At 39.2% G+C, this 21,912-nt stretch overlaps 1 protein-coding gene across 1 annotated transcript in view; it reads right to left on the bottom strand.

The window, feature by feature from the left end:
• Window positions 1-1,842: 1,842 nt before the first annotated feature.
• Window positions 1,843-21,912, bottom strand: part of ctnna1 (catenin (cadherin-associated protein), alpha 1) — a 113,534-nt gene continuing 93,464 nt past the window's right edge. Inside the window, exons 10-13 of the mRNA XM_079839271.1 lie at window positions 20,436-20,617; window positions 17,629-17,734; window positions 3,503-3,637; window positions 1,843-2,690 (exon numbers count right to left, since the gene is read on the bottom strand). Coding sequence (XP_079695397.1) covers window positions 2,400-2,690; window positions 3,503-3,637; window positions 17,629-17,734; window positions 20,436-20,617 — 714 coding nt within the window. The 3' untranslated portion in view covers window positions 1,843-2,399. The remainder of the gene's footprint in view (window positions 2,691-3,502; window positions 3,638-17,628; window positions 17,735-20,435; window positions 20,618-21,912) is intronic.

Genomic DNA, 21,912 nt, shown 5'->3' with positions numbered 1-21,912 from the left:
TCTCTTGAGACACACACGTGACTCGTGCACATGCCGCTTCAGACAGCACTCTTTCCACTTGAACGGACAAAAACACAAAATTATGCCAAAATGTCCGCTTTGTGGAGTATCCTCTTATAGGCACAGTCTTAAATTAGTTAAACAGTGTTAAATGAGAGCAGAGAGTTGTGAGGACATCGGATGCATGTCGAATCCGGATCGTGTCATGCCATGTGCTTCAGATCTTAAAGTGACAGCAGCCTTATAAACCCGCGGCTGTGATGTCCCTCATTAATGTAAATCATAGAATAAAATCACTCTGCTCTTGACTGTCCTTTTGTAGCTTTAATAAAGATTCATCTATATTTAATAATTTATTCAGCGAAGACTGAAGTGTTTGACACCTTTATTCAATTTCTGTACATTTCCTACCGGTTAGATCAAATATTTAAAATATAGTCTTTGTTTCTACATTACTTTGAAGATTAAATGTGAAATTAAAATATGAGAATATTTCAAAAACATTAATGTTAGGTGCGATTCATTTTTTTTAATCAATTGAGAGCACTAATTTCAACATGACCAAAAATTGCGTACGCAAATATATCAGAAGATTCTCACAACTTCAAAAATTCCTTTTTGATTACAAATGACAATGTATCTAGATGTTTTCATTTGATTTTTATTTAATTTTATTGTTTTAACCAAGAATGCAAATGTGTAAAACAGCAATTAGCAGTGAACTCCCAAAGCATTACATAACATACACAAACTGTTCACTACAGTCATTTTCAGAAATGAAAGACAGAAAAAAAAAAAAGTTAAATCCCAAACCAATACTAAATCCACAGGAACTTCTGACATGCAATGAAGTTGCAATACACATACAAACTGAATCAAAAACATCCCTCAAGCCATCTGTCATGTAACCTCCGGTGACCCAACACGCTGTTGTTTATAAATGCAGAAACAAGTAAATGCGCTTCCACTGGGTTCAGCCTGGAAGTTGCGTCGGCTGCTTCAAAGAAGTCGTCACACATCCACGCGTGATGGAAATGTGCATGCATGGTCAGAACGCAGCTCAAGAAGCAACACTTTACCACCCACTGCGCTGACTAATGTGAAAAGCTTTTTCCCCGTTGACCAGTCAAATCACTGAGCAACTGCATTTGAGGTCGTACGCATCTCGCAACAAATCAAGCAAGCATCATCCTGCACTTTCACAATCAAGATTTTAATCATCGCCAGAGAAACGTCATTAATATGAACGCAGCAGCGCTGTTTTTCGACCCACAGATATATTCAACAGATGAGCAGATAACGATGAACTCATTAACTAGCGTGGCCTTATGAGAGATATCGATCGCTGTGATTTTGAAGCTCCTTCGGGGCGCTGATCCCATTTATCGTTGGTAGTGCCGAGCGGCTCATAGACTTCTGGCCCAGTCCATCCACACCCCTTTAGCCCAAGAGTTCTCCACCTCTTAGCGAGCACTCCTCCGAATAAGAGGAGCGCTGATTCATTTAATCAGTGTCTGAGTCATGGAGGGGTAGGAGGATGGGAAGGAGGAGGAGAAGAGAGGCCTAAGGCCAGTCTTCTGAATTTAAATACAGGGCTGAAGATTGAACTCGCTCACTCTCAGCCTCTCATTCGCATTTAGCTTTGCCCTGCTACTCCTTGAGATTACGGAGGGCATTGAGATTGTTCTCTCTTTTTATAGGCAACTCTAGTCACTAAGACAAGCAACTTTTTATGCGATTTGGATTTCACGCCAAGTCACTTTTTTCACACAAGACTTTTTGGAGATGGAAAGCATTAATATTCACCAAAATTAGTCTTTTACAGTTAATCAAAGCAAAACAAAAAGTTATCAAAAAGTTTATTAGGCACAGCAAAATACAATGACTTTGGTCTTGAGACTTACACTAAATCAAAGCCTTTTTTTTATAGTTTCATACCAAAAACAAGTATTGCAAGTGTTACAGTGAGTTTGCATAGGCATGAAGAATGGAAAAGAAAAACAAAAATCAGACAGTACCGGGCAATATCAAAGCCCTTAGTGTGAAATATATAAAAGTCTTCTCGTAAAATACACTTAAATGTTTAAAAAAATACACAATAGTCATCTAGAAATGGGGGAAACGTACATAAACTGAGGGAATGCCCAAAATTTGATGTATGCCCTACCGGTCCTTGGGAAGAAATCTTGTGTAAAGATTGAGCAGATTAATGCATTCGTGTGTAAAAATATAACGTTTGCTATATAGACCTTAGTGCACTCGGCATAGCCACTGCTTATGGAAAAAAGGCAGATTGGTGACTAAGGTACAGGAATGCGTTTAAATGTGTACTCGCTAAATCGGACTGATTTTAAGGCTCAATCTACTGGAACAATCTACTGAAATGCCTTAAGGGCTGCTTAAATACTATCCATTGCTTTGAACTCGCTCAGGGCCTGCACAGGGTTGACAAACTTCTTTTGAGAGGACCGCTTCACTTTGTTGGTCTGACCATCGTCTTGCTTCTCGCGCTTGACCAGCGGCTTCTTTTCGGGAGCTTTCATCCTCCAGGAGATGGCGGGCATGTTGAGGTTTTGCATTCCTTGAGACTTCTGGTACTTGGTGGAGGCCACGTAGGAGGCCTTCACGGTGGACACCACAGAATTCATCAGATTCTTGGCCGCCTGAATCAGAGACATAGCGCTGTCCACCTGCAAATTGAAAAAGACCTTTAGAGGAGTTCCCACACTTTATGACCATTGAATTCCCATGACACGTTCAGCCAATTATGATTATTGTTTATGGATTTCACTTTTATAGAATTTGATAGATTTCAGCTTGTATGTTGTCCGGCATTCATCTTTCAAATAAAAGGATTGAAATGATCATACTTAAATGTACTGTCTAGCTTGCAGGCAAATTTTACCCTACACAAGCACAATATCTAGTGGAAATGTTTTATATTTATAATTTATAATCACTACAGAATTCTCTTTACTTTTCATTTTAAAATTCCCTGATGTTGCCAGTTTTTTAAAGACAGTGGAAACCCTGTGAATTATATTACCATGCACACAATATTCAAGCTAATACCCTAAACTTCAGCCCTTTAATTTGCAACCAGCTATTCTGCTAAAATATTGATGTTGGTAACCTTTGCAGGAAAAACACTTTAAAAAGACAACATTTGCCTTCACAAGGCTAAGATTGACAGAACAATAAAAATTAAAAGGCAGTGTAATTACACATATTATATATGCAACCAAGTAATTATGATTAAACTAAAATTTGATTAATAAAAAAATAGCAAACTCTGGTTTAAAATAAGGGCTCTAAATGGGCAAGCTGTAAATACTACTAAGCAGTAAATCAAAAACAGGAAAATAAATGAGCTTATCTGCACAAGTTGTTGTTGGATGGGTGAAAATAACATTGTGTTTTATTTCAGATGAACAGGTTTTTCACCACAGAGGCACGATTCTGTATTTTAGTCCTTTTCTCCCTCTCAGAAAATATGACTTACCCCAGACACCACAAGCTCTCCGCCCAGATTCTGCACCTCTGCTTTGACTTTACTGCAGATATTGAGCTGGTGACAGTATAAGGCGATACGCTGCAGATAGGCCAACAGATCCTGCTTGCAGGCTGAATCTGGACACTACAGAAAGAGAGAAAGACAGCAATTACTTACTGTCAAACATATACATATTTCAATCATTCAAAAACCGGCCAAAATATTTTTAGAAAATTAACATGCAGGGGTTTTGAAGTGTGTGAAAGATGGGCGGTTCAATTCATTCGCTGTGGAAATTTCTGGCACTTTGAAATGCAGACTGTGTGGGCCTAATGATACAGATGCACCATTTAATAAACCTGACAAGAAAACACGCCGAGACAGACGCTGAGTCAAACAAGCTTCTGTACAGAAATAGTTCAACTCATATCGCAAGTGAAAAGAGCGTTCAACATGCTGGTTGTTTTGAGGATCTTTGACTGTTGCCTGCGGATACCCTAACGCTCCACAGTCACCTGTCCAACTGCATGTGCTAGTCAAATGCATTCAATTCCCCGTTGTGGCAGGTGAGGTAGCCCATCGAGGGCTCACAGCCAGACTGTCCTTATCATTTTAGCAAACAAAGAAAAAAAAAATCCTTGTGCCTCCACCAGAAGAAAAACAACAACAAACAGTCTTTTATGCACTTGAGGAATGTGCTTTAGGGAATATTTTGGTGTAAACCCAACCACAGTTTCTCACCAAAGTTGATCTTGCATCAAAAGCCAGCTTTACTCATTTTCAAATGCATCATTTACAAATTATGGTATTTTCGTGGATGAGTTTCAGGGTGAAATGTTGACAACAAGTTAAGGATGCCCTACATAAATAAGCTTTAAAAAAAGAAATGATAACGCAGCTCTAAGGTTTGATGCATAAAAAGATAACATTTAGATAAAACATTTAATATAAATTAAATAATTTAATAAAAACCCTTTAATATATAATAATGTTTAAATTAAATTACAATATATATATTTTTTATAATACTACTGCTAATAAAGTCTGCATATGTACATATACCAATATTTAAAGGGAAAAAACTAAAGGGAACAACTCAAACAATTTATTACCAGTTAAACGCCTTCAAAAATAAATAGTTTGTTACAAAGTTCTCATTCCATGGATGCAATGGCAGCTTTTTAGTTTTTTTTTAGGTCAGGATTTAGCTTGTTGACAAGACACTATTGAAAAAACAAAACAAACAAATAAATGTGCGAGGCTATTCGACTACTCGATTCAACAATACTGCTGCTGCTATTCAACTTGGAAATACTACATTTCCATTTTTTTTTTTTGCACATTAAATGTTTTGCTTTATATTTTTACAAAGGCTACGTTTAAATTACCGTATGTTAATGTTACATTTTAAAAGTGGATATCTGGAGCAGAATGTTTTTTTTTATTTAATTTGACTTCAGATTTAGCATGCGTTCTTTCACTAGTGGTGGGTTCAGAGAAATGTCCACTCCGAAGACAAGCAAGGTGAGGGCGGATTTTGAAAGCCTTTCATGTCGAACTAGTATATAACAAAGCTTGCTTATAGGCTTGTTATACTACCAGTTATTAGGGACAATACAGTATAAAAAATTTGATGTCAGATTAAGGAGAAACATTATGAATGAAACTTAATTGACACTTGAACAGTTTCTATAATCAACATCCTGAAGAAGAGAATGCGCTTTAATAATGTATAGTTGTCAGAACATGGCAAGCCTTTCTAGCGATTTTGCTGCCCCTCATGTGTACAGATACTTTACATTACACAGCACGTTCAAACCCAGACATGCAAGTGGTTTCAGTGGTAACGAACAACAATACCTTTTGTGCTGACTAACTTTTATTTGAGGAAATCGGTTTATAATAGGCTATTGAGTTTGAACTGGTCCTGCGCTGCCTATTGATTCAGTTGATTTGAATAAATTTGTCTATAATGGTTAACGTTGCTAAAGTTAAAGTTTAAGTTTAATATACAATAATCAATGCAAAGCAAGCACATAGCATGTACCTGACTACTTTTAGTGGCATTCAGTATAGGATTTGACTGTTTCATAGATTAAGTAGTCTAATTCAAATGGATCACATATACGGACTGTTTCAAGGAGGAGGGTTTAGACTAATCGGTTGCAAAATTACCGTTTAAACGTTAATGAAATCAGTCGCTGTGCACATCACTACTAGACAATGATCCTGCTTTTTTTCTACATGTTTAAAGCATGCACTGCAGTGCTGCCAACCAACTGAATACATCACCAGCCCCATTAACCAGTCGTTGGTGCAATAAAAAGCACAGTAGGCCTACTTGTTTTTCCCCCCATAGTATGGTTATCCAATATCAATACCTCACCATGCTTCACCAGTCTCCAAGGTAACAATATTTTCTTCACAGTGATAATGTTCAAAGAGTCTGGCCCCACATCTCTGCATTGATGCTATGAACGAGTAGGGCTTGAGGGTGCCTGCACATAATTACACAAAGCCAGCTTCCCAACAGTGCCTTTATCTCAATAACTCTCCCCCAAATGCAGTAAAGCATTTGGGAAAATGTCCCATTTCCATTATTTTAAACAACAGCTAGACCTGTAGATGCATACTTAAGTCGCTTCGGGATGGACATACACTCATAGATGTCATATGCATAATCCCACACAGCAAAATGCACCAATTACAATTTTATGTAGAATTCTGGTGAGCGCAATTTAAGATTTAAGAGTTATTCAGCCATGTTAAAATAGTGCTTAGTAAGCCATATTGTATAAAACTGGGGCAAGAAAATCTAGAAGATGTGAAGAACTCATGACAAAATGCCTGTGGGTAATTTGAATTAAATCTAGATGGCCATTTAATACGAGTCTTCCATGTCTACATAATCAAAAACGGATTACAATGCCTAACAACTCTCCCCCAAAAAATAATTATTGAATAGACTGAAGACTAAACAGTAACAACACTGATTCATTGAAGGATGAATGGGTAACCATCTTCAACATTTACGTTACATTCAAATAATTAAAAAAGCTCTATGAGCATTTTGCCAAATGAGCTCTCAGCATCCACCCATTCTAATGTTTGAGGCCAGTAATTCAAGATTAAAAAAAAAAAAAAGGTGCAATATAAAGCCAAACTTCCAGAGATGTGCCTGCGGGAGATTCAACTGGGGATGCAGCAAAATACAGAGTCTGAGTCAGGCCATCTTCACCATACTTTAATAATCATCAGTCTGTCTATACACCCCACCGAGAGAGAAGGGCAGATAGACAGGCACAGACCATTAGAGACAAGACAGAGAGACAGGAAGACAAAGGAAGATGGGAGACAAGTGGGCAAAAAGAGAGTAGGATGAGAGGAAGAACAGGGGTGAGAAACATGAAGAGAGTGATGGAGTGATGAAGAGGGCAAAAGGCTGCTCATCTTAAAAGACCGCCTGAGAATTAGCTGCCATTTGATCAGTTTTTCACTGAAGTTTTGCTTGTTAAAGGTAAAATGTGAGATTTAGGTGCTACTAGAAGCACTACGTGAAATGCAAAATTGTTTCCAAACGGGTTTCTGAAAAACTCCTACCAGTCAGTGAATTAAAAAACAGAAAAGAATGAAAAACATAATTTTTCATGGACATCATAGGAACACTTTTCAATTTATATATATTTCTTGGAATTATACACACATACTAGGGCTATTACTTTTTATTCGATATTCGAATATGCATTCGAACATGATGTGAAATATCCGTAATCGAACTATAAATAAACTATTCAGTTTTTAAAGTGCCGTGCAGAGTCCTGCACGGGTGCGGGTACCCGCGAATATTGCTGAAACGGGTGAAAAACATCCTAACTTTGTCGGATCCGGGTGCGGGTCGGGTCGGACAAGGGAGAACACGGGTCTAAACACGGGTTTTAAACAGTTACGTACAAACGAATATATATAAAAAATATATGCATGTATATTGTAGATGTACAAAATCATCTACAATACATATGCCTTGCCTGTATTTCAAAATGATAAATAAACTAATATGATGGATTTGAAATTGTGTCCGCGCAGCGCGCCCTCCCAAGAGAGTCACAACCGCGCGCGCGCTCTGCCTGCACTCATCGAGATAGATCCTGAGGAGTTGAAGAAAAGATTCTCAAAAATGACAACCCTAACACATACATTACAATACTTTGATAAATAGGAAAGTTCAAAAGCAGCATTTATTCAAATTTTAATTAAGAATTATAAAAATGTATTGTAAATGCAAATGTATATTGTTAGTATATAGACACTCATACACGTGTATAAATAAATGTATTATATACTTTTTCATACACTAAAATAAAAGTATTATAAATGTATAGACATTTATAATTTATATACTATATAAAAAAATAATAATACACAAAATAGTAAATGTTAGGAATATTCATTTTTAGGTGCACCATTCCTCGAAGAGACACAAATGCTATAAAAAGGCACTTTTTTCGCCTAAGGAAAAAGTCTGTATTGGGTCTGTTTCACCTACAGTATTACAAGTATTTGCTGACTCTGACTGCAGGATACTGTAAAAGCATTTTGTGCCAAGGGTTGTAGGGGAGGATTACATTCACAGCAATACAGAGCAGGAATTTTCTTGCCTTTAAGGGCTTCTCACCCCTACATCTGGAATGTTGATCCAGCAACAAGTCTGGCTATGCTGTGAGCCCCAGCAGCGCTGCTGGAATATTCAGCGGAGTATCTCTGACTGCTTTGGCGTTCACATTTCCACTCCAGCTGGCTCAAAGCATTCTGGGATTTGTAGTAAAGATTATCCAGCTGGGCACATCATCACTCCCCAGCGGGAAGTCAGGATGTCTGGGCATGTCTGGGCAGAACTTCTCCCTCTCTCTAGCTCATCATAAAGAGCCAGCAGGGGCACAGCAGTGTCTTTATTCGAACACAGAAAGCCAGAGTGGCCGCCTCTCATCTGCTTTACTATTCCACCCATTATTCCAGCAGTCATTAATAAAGCCCCAGATTTTTATCAATCACTGAGCTGCTTTTCTTCCCTAGAGCTAGAGAACTTACTGCAGAGGAAGTCAGACAAACAGCAGAACGAGGCAGAGAAAGGGAGAGGGAGAGGATGGCGGTGGTGAATCAGAACAGAGCCCTGCTAAAATGAAACCTGCTAAGCATACCAATTAGAGGCTCGACTCCTGTTTGAGACAGCTCGAATTGGCCCTTTGAAAGCATCACTTGTGCATGCTCAGCTGCTGAATTCATCCAAGTTGAACAGGAAATGCAGCCTGCCTGCCCTGACCTGGACGCATGTGAATACATGATGCACGTCAACCAAAAGTCCTCCCTGCTTGCTTAAAACATTTTCTTCCTCCACCTGTGAAGGCTGCATGCAGATCACATGCAGTTTTGCCAATGCGGCTGATTACGTGACCAATTTTCATTGTGCTAAATGTGCTAAAACAGCGTTTTCTTCTTTTCTTTAGAAGTGCAGTGTCCGGTAAGTCCCTTATCAGGCTGGCCCAAGAGCTGATTCTGCATTCACCCAATACACTCCATTAAAAATGAGCAACTTCTGAGAAGAGTGTTCTCCTTAGGAAACTCAAATAACCCTAGAGTACACACTGTAACCTTACTTCAGACCCACTTCACCCCCTTAAAGCAATGTAAATGCACACACTCAAGAGATATCACCTAGCTTGATCGCAGACTTTGGACTTTACAAAATAAATTACTTTAAGGAGACTGATTCTGGTTGAGACAAGACAGCTAAAATACACGTTTTAATGGTTCCCAGAACACTTTTTACAGGTATCAAGCCCCATTCACACCGCCAGCAATACGCAGCGACACGATCCCATTAATTTCAAAGGAGCGCTGACGACTTCTGGCAACACGAGCAACAGTGACAAGCAACAGAAGATACGCAACAAAAGTTCAGAAATTGCAACAATGCAAATTAGAAGCAAATTTCACAAGCGACAACCAATAGGAGTCTCAGGCGTATCAGTAGAGCTCACGTTACCATCTCAAGTGCAGGTAAGACAGACAGGAGAGAGTTCCGGAGCAATTTCACTGTATTATATGATTTGACTAACCATAAATGGATATAATAAAATGCGTGGAAAAGAAACTGTCGCAGTCTTAGGGAGTTTGATTCATACATTGATAGTTTGTGTTGTTAATTATATGATGCAGTGAGCAGTTTAGCACTTCTGCAGTTCATATTACAGTCATCATGGTGCTGGGAAAGATGCTACGTGATAAACATTACAGCTACATTTATATAACAATAATGATAATAAAAAGATATCATTTATTCACCCCCATATTGTTCCAAACCTTTATGACTATTTATTCGGTAGAACACACATACACACACACACAAAAAATGAAATTCTGATATTCTGGTGTCCAATGTTGTTTTGAATCCCACAGATTTTCATTACTTAGACACAATTGGTTGAAGCATTGTACAAAATATATTTTGTATTCCGCAAAAGAAAGTCATGCAGTTTTGGAACAACATGAGGGAAAGTAAATGGCAGACTTTTCATTTTTGGGTAAACCATTCCTTTAAGTTCAAGCTGTACTGCTGTAGTGAGCAATTTTCACTCTACATATTCATAAAAACAGAATTGTTGAAAGAGACCCAGAAAACTGTTTTCTTTCTCTGCAAATGTGTGCATTATATTGTGTAAATAACCCGCTGTCCTCTGGCATGGAGGTAAACAATGAGTGAATAAAAAATATATATATAAAAAGAGTCAACTAGACCCTGAATTTTTTTTTTTTTTTCAAAACATCGCCACTATCTGGTTTGATGAGCGGAAGAGAATGCAGGTAATAAATAACGGATTTCACACCTCAATGTTAAAAATATCCAGCTATAAAAATGAGTAGGAAGGTCAGACAGCATCACAGAAAATGTCATCTGGCCTGCTGAATTCCATTCTAAATAGACTGCGGTAGTAGAACAGCACAAGCAGGGTTCTGACCTTTCTCAACACATCAGGGAAGAGAAATGCCAGTTTCCCGTATTTACTGACATAGCAGCATTTTAATGTAGAGCAGCCGTGATTATAAATGGAGCATCTTGTGTAATGCATTCTTTTGTGGGTTATGCCCACTAAAGCCTGAGGAGATACTGATACGCTGCTTGCTACACCTCTCTCGAGATGGAATGAGTTGTACTAAACAGAGCAGATGACATATGGAGGTGATTAGAGCAGTGATGAAATCGTTCTGCCCACCCATAGGTCTTCTGAGAGAGAATTTCCATAGATATGATTACCTGGTGTTTATATCTGTCCCAAACCACAGAAAGAGTTACCAATTGTCTTGCGCGCTGACAGACTTTTCACAAGCCTAATCCAGCATCTGAAGTTTAAAGATCTTTCACAAAAGAACAATGTAAAATCACTGTTCACACGAAAAGGTTCCTAAAATAAAATGGTCTGTTAATCTCCAGAGGTTAAAAAAATATGCCAAGTGGACTACAATAAATAAATAAATCTTCAGAAGTGTACATTTATTTATTGCTTTACAGCAGTGGTTCTCAAACCACTTTTGCATGTCTCCCTCATCTAACACACCCGATTCAACTCCTTAGTAGAAACTGCAATACTTGAATTGGGTGAATCTGATGAGAGAGACATACAAAATGTGCAGTGGTGAGGGGTCCCCACTGCCCAGGACAGGTTTGAGAACCACTGCTTCACGGGTTGTCCAGAAGCATAAAAACAAGCGTTCAAAAAAACACATCTGCTGCAAAACTGCCTTAGTCCACCTGACTTTTCATAAAAAGAAAACCATCTGCAGCAAGCAAACTTCATCTTCCATAAACGTATGCTGGAACAGTTTGAGAACAGCGCAGGTGGAGATTTGACATGCTGACTGTGACCCATTGAAGAAAAGTTTCTGGACTGCAACTGAACTTGATCTTCCAGCACATCTCTCAGGTGTGCACTCATTTTGGATTGTATTTACAGGCTGCGCAAGCTACATGCTGAAATACAGATCTGGAGGAAGCGGTGGATACAACAGCAATAAAACCGATATCCAGCATAGATTCAAAAATACAAACAATTACGTAAATTATATTTTTACAGAGGTGAAAGAAGGGCCGGGGAATTCAGCCCACTCAGTCATCAGTATTCAACGTACAAACTAGAAAAGGAAAAGTACCCAAGGCAATCGAAGGTTCATTTTAAAAGCACCTGTTAATATCAAAGTCATTTTTTACAGAGATAAAAGATTAATCTTGTAGTTTCTTTAATAAAGAGAACTCTAATGCACTTGGAGAGAAGAACGTCCCTTCATGTGGCTAATGCGTTTTATATTGCGTTTAAATGGTCTGGCTGTGCACTAAAGCCATCATGGACCATGATAATCAATCAAGTGGCATTTTAAACAGAGAGATGATCTTGCTCCTATCCAAACAATTACCTAAAGAAAAAAAAAAGAAGAAAAGACTAATATTTGCAAGTGCCAATTCTATCTCAGTCTAATAAAGTCCTAATCTAGGATCAGAGGGAAGAGTTATAAACTCAATCATGATGACAGATGAAAAAAAGTTCATTTAAAAATGTGAAGTTTGCTGATGATATGAATCATGCCTTATATGTGCATCACTGGAGCAATTGAATTGCCACAGCATGACATGGCAAAAGCTGCCAACACGTCTGCCAAAATAGACAATCATCTCCCTAACAGTTATTAATAGGACTGCCTGCTCCACACGCATATTTACAAGCACCTATTTCACACGCTTTATACTGAGACCATTAAACAACTCTCCCATTTCATTGAAATGTGCTGCCGTGTGATATTTTTTACTGAATTTTATTTGACTGGACATAACTAGAAAACAATGGACGTGTTCCAAACATGGTGATCATGCCCAAAAAATGCAGCTAATTAGATGAATACAGCCATTTTGTTAATATTCTCAAAAATGTCGAAAATATGTATTCTCTCCATACTTTCTAATAATATGTACAAATAACTTTGGCAGAAATGACAGGCCGATCTGTTTCGGGTTGTTCAGGTTAGCAGGATGATGCACTACACTACACTTAAAAAGGTGCTATGGAACTGGACTGAGATCAAAACGAAATGTCTAAGGAACTCCCAAGTCTTGAGTTCTTCTCACTGCAGAGTATGATGGACAAAGAACCAACATTGGCCACTTGAACACTCAAACAGACTCTTGAATTCTTTCACTTATGGATTGGTTTATCTCTCGCATATTCCCCCCACATCAATCCTTTAAATTGCTTTTTTTTTTACCAATGAGTTCCACATGACCTCTGATATCACAGAATAAGGATTTTTAAAACTAATTTAGATTTAGACCAATTTGTTAAATGAACCACAAACTAAATTTGTGAAAAACAACTTACTGAAGAGACTCAACTATGAACATTTCACAGTTCATTCACAGCTCAAACACTATGGCTTGCAAGAACATATAAATATTTTACCTTTAAAAGGGTGTCATTTAAATGACTTGGATAACTTTTTTGGCATTTCTATGAGAGTAGGAAACATGGATATCATTTTTCTGGATCTAAATAATGATCTCTACCTTTGGGGATTTTGAGGAAGTGTTGTAGCTACCTTAATGCTTCATAGGCAGAAAGAAAATTGTAGAAATTGCTTTGTGTACATTTACAGCTGCTACAATGCTGAATACCTAAAAAAAAGACCATTTCAAAAGAACATTTCCTAACAAAAAACATTATTCTATGTAGCTCCTGTAATTGAGTAAAATGGGAAAACTGGCTAAAGGTCTGAATACCTTAGAATAGATACTTCTGCAAGGCACTTAATACGCAAAATGTTAAAAAATATGATTAAATAACCCAATGAAAACAAACACTGCTAATAAATCACAATTATACCACAAAACCAAGAGCTTAGACTTGTGGTCATGTACGGTACCTTGAAGTGCTGAGCTGAGAATCTGTGAGAACGCTTCTTGATTTTGTTTTTTGCTCTTCTACTGTAGAGAGGGAAATTTACAAGCTTGTCACCGTTAAGCAGCCAGGGGCCAGAAATGGGATTAATCTAACCTGTGGTGGTGCCTATGGATCACCATAAATCTTCCCTGATTGAATGTAAATTGGAAAACTATGCATGTCGGTATACATCACCGGAATAAAGCGCATGTGCTGCTGCCCGCAGGTGTTGCGCGATCATGTCCGTGTGTGGTGGTTTCATGCCTTCATGTGCGTGCATGTAGGGCAGAATATTTATGGCCAGTGTGGTGGCTTAGACATTTGCATTATAAATCTCAATTACACTGCATTATTTGCTCAGCACTGTGCTCAGACGAAATCCTCAGAAGTTGCCCCTGCAGAATCTGCTCGTAAATTCTTAATAAACTGCAGTGCAGACCTTTGTGTGGCAATGACCTAAATGCTGCATCCTCCTTATCTATGCACTACACTAATTTCTTTAAACTTTAATCAAGCTTTGTTACAGCCATTTAAGTGATTATAAAACCTGCCGAACACTTCTGGCAGCCCCCTGCACCTGGATGATCCTCATCCAACAGCTAGAAGTTTCAAGATGGATTCTGAAGGTCTGATTCTCAAACCAGATGCATTCTTTAAAAGGCCTCTCTATACTCATTACTGATCACCCACACCAACCACTTTGGTATCGCTGTCTTGTTTGCATCCTTGGGTGGCCTATATGTTGTCAAATCATTTTTGAATAGTTAGGTTTAAGTTTCCTGCTAGGACACATTTTGATGGCTAGGAGAGTTATGCAATACAATTCATGTTTTCAACATTATTTTTTTTCTTCATATCATTTCCCCCCCCATCCTGTTTCATCCTGTTTACCTGTACGAGGTTCCTAAAGAATCCCTTTTTGGCATATTCAACTTTCTACTGTTATTCTTGGCCTATCAACACATGCCAGCTCTGCTGTTGTGTCTGTTGGCAATCTCAGATGTAACAGAAGTACATGACATGACAAACTAGACAAGCAGTCAGGAGTGATGCTATAGCCCACCACTGTGTATTCTGTGGCAGGGCTTTGATATGACAAAGAGAAGGACAGAGGGTGGGGGTGGGGTGGGGTGGGGGGTGCAGTGCCATGATTATTTGCTTTCCATCCCTCCGCAGGCTCCTCTAAATCTGATGATTCATCCTTCTGTATAAGGAACTGCTTCCCTTTGTTCATTTTACAACAGTTAGCCTCTGGCAGTCTCGTCTGCACAAGAAGGTGTGAGGAGCAGTCTAAATATAGTTTGGCATAAACTTATATATTTATATAAAAAATACAAGCTGCCACCTGGTAATTACGCTTCTAATTAAAGACGAATCACATTTAATGAATTCAGGTCTCACATGGGGCTTCCCATCCCTCTTTCACTTTTTCTTCACCTACTGCCCTCAATTCCTCTATTCGCAGGCAGGACAAGAGGGGGGTGGGGGGTGGCATTCGGGACTGGGTCGGTCTGGGTTGGCTCCAGCCGTCTGGAGTTGCCCAAACCCTTTTAAAAGCTGGAGGAAACATTTTTCGCCTCAATCAATGCACAGTAATTCACACCATTCAAATACTTAAATATACTCACACAGCATACAAAATGAATGTTTGCCAAGTACCAAAATTTATCAAAATCTGTTTGAGTGAGATGAAGACTAGCTTGTTTCAAAAATATGCAAAGATCAAAATTCAGAGATTTGTAGTAAATAAATAACTCTTGATGTTATTATATTATTATTTAATTATTATTAAAATATACATTCAAATAGTAAAATATAATATGTAATAAAATCTGTCATCATTAGGGATGCACTGATACCAGTATCACGCCCGATCCAGCACTCATGTCATTAAAATGCTCCGATACCAAGCAGCATGTATACACTGTCCAGAAAAAGAAACACTGACAACAGAGCAAACAAACAGCATAGCTGCTGTTCACGAGTTGATAAGCGACATACGCGGAGTGGCTTGTCAAGCGTATCCCTTTTACAGGTGCCACTGGAAAGTTTGAAGTTCTGGATGTGTCAAATAGCAAAGAAAGTAAAACGAGGAACATTAGTACTAACATTAACTGGCAGTAAAGAGAGAGCACACTTCTGTTCCATGCTCTTGATTGCTTAACGCTCACTCAGCACGAGTCATTTGGATTAAAACTAAATCGTACATGTAAGTAAAAACATGAACTGTTACATGATTTATGTACAACAAGTGGTTCCTTACATTACAGGAAAGCGGCACCATAATCTCATTATGTTTTCAAGTAGTTTTCAGTGCATAAACACCCGAAGTGCAGGCCCAGAAAGCTGCCTCTCAGACAGAGGAATCCAAACGGAGTTCTTTCACGTCTTCTAGTGATTGAAAGGACAAATTCACACTGAATTGTCAAAATGCCTATATCAGTGAGTATCCTTGTGTCGGTTATGTCTTATGTTAAAGCACATGCGTAACAGTATGTTGGATACGTGCAGCTCATGAAGCGATATCAGCCATGAACAGTGAAAGTAACAGAAGTACAATACATTTTAATAGGCATAATTAGGTGTGAAAATAAATGAAGGAAATATCTATTTGCTAAGCCTAACTAATTTGATTCATATTATTTTGGTTTCTCTACTCAATATTTTTTTTAAATTACAAATGCAATAAATATACAGGTATCGGTACTCTGTAAAGGAAAGTACAAAAAATGAAAGTATTGTATTAGCTAAGTTCTTAGAAGCAGTAGAAATATATTTTATATACAACTTAATAGTATATTAAAAGTAAAAAAAACAACAACGAGAATATATAAAAATTAAAAAAAAGCATGGTAAATTCTCATCACTCGTGGCATTGGCACGGTCATTTTGAATGCGTCCTACACTCAAATCAATCCTATTTCTCAACAAATTGGTGGGTCCAGTATAATGGACAACGTTTACAAAACATAATGCATTTTCATTTATGTGCCAGTGTATGCAGAAAAGCAAACATCCACAGACACACAAGCACCTGCACAGTTCCCATCTGTTTTCTGCAGGGGATGTCATTGTATTCAATGCACTGAATAAGCAACATCAAAGACATTGTGGGATGTGGCTGTCTATAAAAGCTTTCACCATCTCTGAACTGGACATTTAGTATTCCTCTCCAATTGGGTCAGTGCAGGTAACATTACAACAGACTTGAAAAGTGGAGCTGCTTCACGTCCGATCAAAGTGCAATCTAAATAAAATATCAAAAGTGCAGAGCTTCAGTGTGCATGAAGGCTGCTTATTATGCAAGATTATGTTAAAGGAATCTTTTTGAAAGCACACTGCAGATGTTCACAGGCATGGCTAATTAACAGCCATGCGGCAAATCTTTACATTCCCTCCCTAGGTGCTGCACTGCGCTGCATGTGTGAAACATGCTTGCCACAAATGCATGAACTCAATAAATTAACATTTAGCGTGATACAGCGCTTCACAAGTTCTCAGTGCCAACCCTTTAGTATAACAGCACAGAGTGTTAAAATGTCTTGTAGTTCTTAAAAACATGCACTACGAGTGCTATTGGCCCGTCAACTGGTAGACTGCATTGCTGCACAGTGATGTTAGCACAGCGTGACACACTCTTTTAATTAAATGACAAACTGAGAGGAGAGGCCTTCGAGGAGGGATGAGTGATGGGTGATGATTCTTGCTATGCAAAACCCCCTTCCCAAGCTCACAATACCCCTTTTAACTGCGCTATTGAGAAGACAAGAAAAATCTGAAAGAACCCTTGCAGCACATACGGCGGTTTGATGTTTACTGGAAATGTTCCCATATTTTCACGAAGCCTGTGAACCCGTCATTGTCACTCAGCTTAAGGAATAAGAGGAGCTTTCCAGGAAAATAAGTGTCGGACTGTGGGGATTGAATTTACAGACTCATAGTGCTGTCTTTACCATCACGGTCTGTGTCCCGATTTTCGAAAGGTGTTGGAAATAAGCCAGGGATACGAATTGATTGGGAGATAAATTATGCACTGTTGCATTCCACTGTAGTGCTTCATAATGATTAAGATCCTTAAGTAAAACACAAGCGCTTGGATAATTCACCAAAAGATGATCATGCTTCTTCCTGCAAAAGACTTGGGAGAGTTGAACCTACTTGATCTGCAATAGCACGGCCCAGCTTGTCCATTCTTGATCCGGCTTCAGCAATTTTCTTCGCAGCGCTAATCACATCAGAGGTGTTTTTGAGTGGTCCTTTCCCCCTGGAGGAAAAAAAGATAGCAGTTTCATTCACAGTTGCTGTTCTGCGTGCAGTCTCATGTGACGTGCTAGTGAGTATGTGTGAGCATGGATGATACACGTCAAGACGTCAACACGTTTGACATAAAAATGGCTGGTCATATTGACAAGGTTGAAGAAAAAAAACAGACTCTCGTTTCACTGCTTCACACTCAGGAACATAGCGCAGCATGAACAAGGCTTTTTGGGAAAGACGAGATCAGTTCGCTTCCAATTGATTAATCTCATTAAGGAGGAACATCCCCCTCCAACACGCTTCCATTCACTAGTAGCCTGAAGACTTTGAGGGGGGTAAGAATGAACGAGAAGCGAACAGACAGACAGATGGCGTGAGCTAGCAACAGCTCCCACCCACTTCTATGATGTCTGGTCAGCTTCCTGGGGTCAATGCCACTTCAGTTCATTAAATAGTTCTGGCCTCATCAATCCCAGTGTCCCATCTCACCCCACCCCCCCGCAGTTCCCCGGCTACGATCCTGCCAGTCATTTGCCAGTTCTGTGTGCCCACAAGGGACCGCGGGGCACAGTTGGCAAGTGGCACAACCTGGATTCAAAGCTGCTCTCTTCAGGCTAAACTGAACAATCCAACCCACAACAGATGGAATTTTGTGTTTTTGCACTTTTTCTACACTCACCCCTCCCCATTGCAGTTCTCCCTCTCTTTCTACACTGTTCAGACAGGGTCCTCCTGGCAGCACTGCATCCATCAAAACAGTCACCGGAATTCAACAGAGACAGTGTCTCAAAAAGAAAATGCACCCCACAGTGCGACCGACACTTCTAACATTTTGAAACCCAAAAAACGGGTTATTTTGATGTTGCTTTGCTGGTGGCCCACCCATAACCCGCCCTAGGTAAGAGCATGGCCACTACAAGGTGACTGTCAAGCAAAGGAGACTTCATCTCGCTTGACAATCCCACACTCAGATATGCAAATCTGACTGAGTGCCCATGAATTAGCCACTGATACTGGTTCCAGATGGGGGTAGTGCAAGTGTGTGTGCGTGTGTCATATAGCAGCTCAAGTACTGGACCACAGCATGCACAGACAGGTGGCTCCAAAATATGTGACACAAATCCAGGCGACACATGCCTTATTCATGAGCAGAAAGGGACATAAGCAGAATTGGTAGCAAGCCGCTTCTCTGCAGATATTGAGGCCGGATAAAGGTTCCCAAAATCAATTTCCTCTTTATAGCATTAACCTTCATGGGACTGTGTACCCATTCAAGGTCGAGGGGCAATAATTTGGGCGTGGGCTGAATTAACTTGCCGAGACCTTCACTCAGCACATTTCTGCAGGTGACACATCAGCAACGATTGCCATTTTTCATGCAAATGCCACCAAATCTGACAGATGTACTACAGCCTTGTTGCTTTTTACTCGAGACAATGACAGATATCTGGGGGCCTTCAACCAGAGGTACGAGTGTCTCCATTTCACCTTGAACAGAAATGATACCATTCGCCTGCCCTAAACAGAAAACATCCAATAAATACACAAATTATGTTTAGGGAGCAAAACAATAAATTAAAAAATAATAATGTTTTAATAGTTTTACATTTCAATGAACATAATATATAATTTTTGATCTGGGGAAAAAATGGAGACTAGGCAAACAAAGCTCCATTTTTCCCCCAGATCAAATTATATATTTATCCCAGGTTTTTGAGATAAGGTTAAGTGACAGCCATCCTACAGTCATTACAATGTGTGCAATATTGGCGAGTGGTGTCCTCAGCATTATCCATTTTAAGAATGGGTCTTGGTTAGCATAGACAGGAAGAAGCGATAGACCAAGACATTTTCTATCACTCTGTCACACACACAGTGTCCTCTGGGAGAGCAGATGGCAGTCACTCTCAGGTGTGCGACCCACGAGCTTGCTGTCACACCTAAAATGACCCTTTCCCTGATTCTGTCAGTAAACAGAAGAGGAATTCAGGAGACCTTTTCTTGTGTTAGCAGTTCCTGCCCTTTGATTTTAAACCAATTTTTTTTTAAGAGGGCAAAAGATTTTTTTTCCCTTTCTGGGATCACGTATGATGGAAAGAAAAAGAGGCAGGCAAATGAGGCAGGTAAAAAGCCCAAGAAAAATAATCCACAGCTCATTTGTTTCCAGTGAGAGGGAAAAAAAGATTCCATGAGATGGAACGAGTGCTTGTCTCAGTTAATATTAGACCCAACTAATTGATGGCCAATTTAGGTAAATGACAGGGGAAATTGGGTATAAAAAAAAAACAGATTTCACCAGCCTCTCTTTCAATATTGGAAAAGTTTTCCCTTTAAAAACGCTAGTGCACATTTCATTGCCAATGCAAACTGCCATACAAACCAATATAAAGCTGAAGCACTGAGCCGGGACACAGTGAAACCGGAGCAGCAGTGCATGGCCAGAGAGGTCTATTGAGTTGAGTCTAAAAGAGATGTGTGTGTGTGTGTGTGTGTGTGTGTGTGTGTGTGTGTGTGTGTGTGTGTGTGTGTGTGTGTGTGTGTGTGTGTGTGTGTGTGTGTGTGTGTGTGTGTGTGTGTGTGTGTGTGTGTGTGTGTGTGTGTGTGTGTGTGTGTGTGTGTGTGTGTGTGTGTGTGTGTGTGTGTGTGTGTGTGTGTGTGTGTGGTTTTTGACTGGCAGTCGAGCAGGGAAGAGGGTGGTTTGCGCTCACCTGGTGAAGTCTGTCATCTCCATCATGATCATGCACATCTGCTTGGCCAAAACAATGATGTCATTTCCGCTGTCATCCCACTTGGACACCTCAGCGTCCAGCTTGCTCTTCTCCTCCTGGAAACTGGCCACCTGCTCAGCAATTTTCGCCTTCTGCTCCTGGGGTAGCTGAGCCATGATGGCCTGCCAATTCCAAAGAGAAGCTCATATATAACAAACCGTACATAAATTTGCTCACAATATGCTGATCTACAACTGTTAATGAGGAAAAGAGATGACAAAGGATAAGCAATTAAAAAAAGAAAATTGATGTTCAATCCCCCTTCCTGCTCCTTTCTTTGCCTTGCTCTTACACCTTCCGTTGTCCTTACCTCCTCTCTTGCTCTCTCTTTCTCTCATTTCTTGCATGACCGGCCTGGCCTGGGCAAGCAAGAGAGATTTTACAGCTTTTGGCTGGTGGCGCATAGGCTATGAAACATTCCTTTAATTCTATAAAAGGTTCACAACCTTTTAGAACTATGCTGAGCAATGCTTTCTATCGAATGTGTGCCACTGCATTCAGTACAAGGATCAAATGGAAAAAGAGCATGATAATCTTTTTTGTTAAATAACAGTGTGCTAACCAGGTGTGGTATGATATAGCAACAATCTTTTTTGTTAATGTAATACTGAAATAAAGAAAAATGTATAAGTTATTTTATGCGTTACAAAGTTTCAAATAAATGCTGTTCTTTTGAACAATAAAAAGCATTTAAGTTACCACAAAAATAGTTACAATATTTTTCAAATGTTTCTTGAACAGCAATTCAACATATTAGTATGATTTCTGAAGGATCATGTGACTGAAAACTGCTGAAAATATTAAAATCGAAAAATTGTTTTAAATTACTGTATTTTCACATTACGTTTTTTTCCTATTTTTGATTAAATAAATGCAGCTTTGATGAGCATAAGACACAAAAATCTTACTGACCCAAACTTGTGAATGCCGGTGTATCCAAAATTGGTCACACCTGGTTAGGACAGGTTGAACAATTATAATGAAAAATCAGACCACCTTAATTGAGATAAACCTTTCTTGCAAGTTCTCAATAAGAATTTTATTTTTCGGCCTCGTGAACTAAATTTTCTCTTCAAATTTAGAGCACTGGCACACACGTGGCACACATTGTTGCAGCTGACTGAATGGGATTCCCACTGGAGCTGGGGACTAAATCAAAAGCCTCTGGGGGGATAGAACAGGAGGCTGGACAGTGATTACAGACTTATATAAATCACATTCTCACTTAAGTACAACCTCCACTGCCCCGTTTTTTTACAACTCTGTAAACAAAAATACAACTCGCTTCCCTAGCAACAAGATTGAATGGAAATTGTAAGTCTTCTGCAACACTTTTTTTTCATCAACATGCAACACTTCATGGAAAAGGAGGGTGAGAGGTCTGTAATTATATTCGCTCGAGCTTGGGGAACAAAGA

Source organism: Gobio gobio (genome assembly GCF_949357685.1).
Source record: "Gobio gobio genome assembly, chromosome: 16".
NCBI classification, from domain to species: Eukaryota; Metazoa; Chordata; class Actinopteri; order Cypriniformes; family Gobionidae; genus Gobio; species Gobio gobio.
Note: the sequence above shows the minus strand (reverse complement) of the source record. Positions and strands in the feature narration are given on the sequence as shown.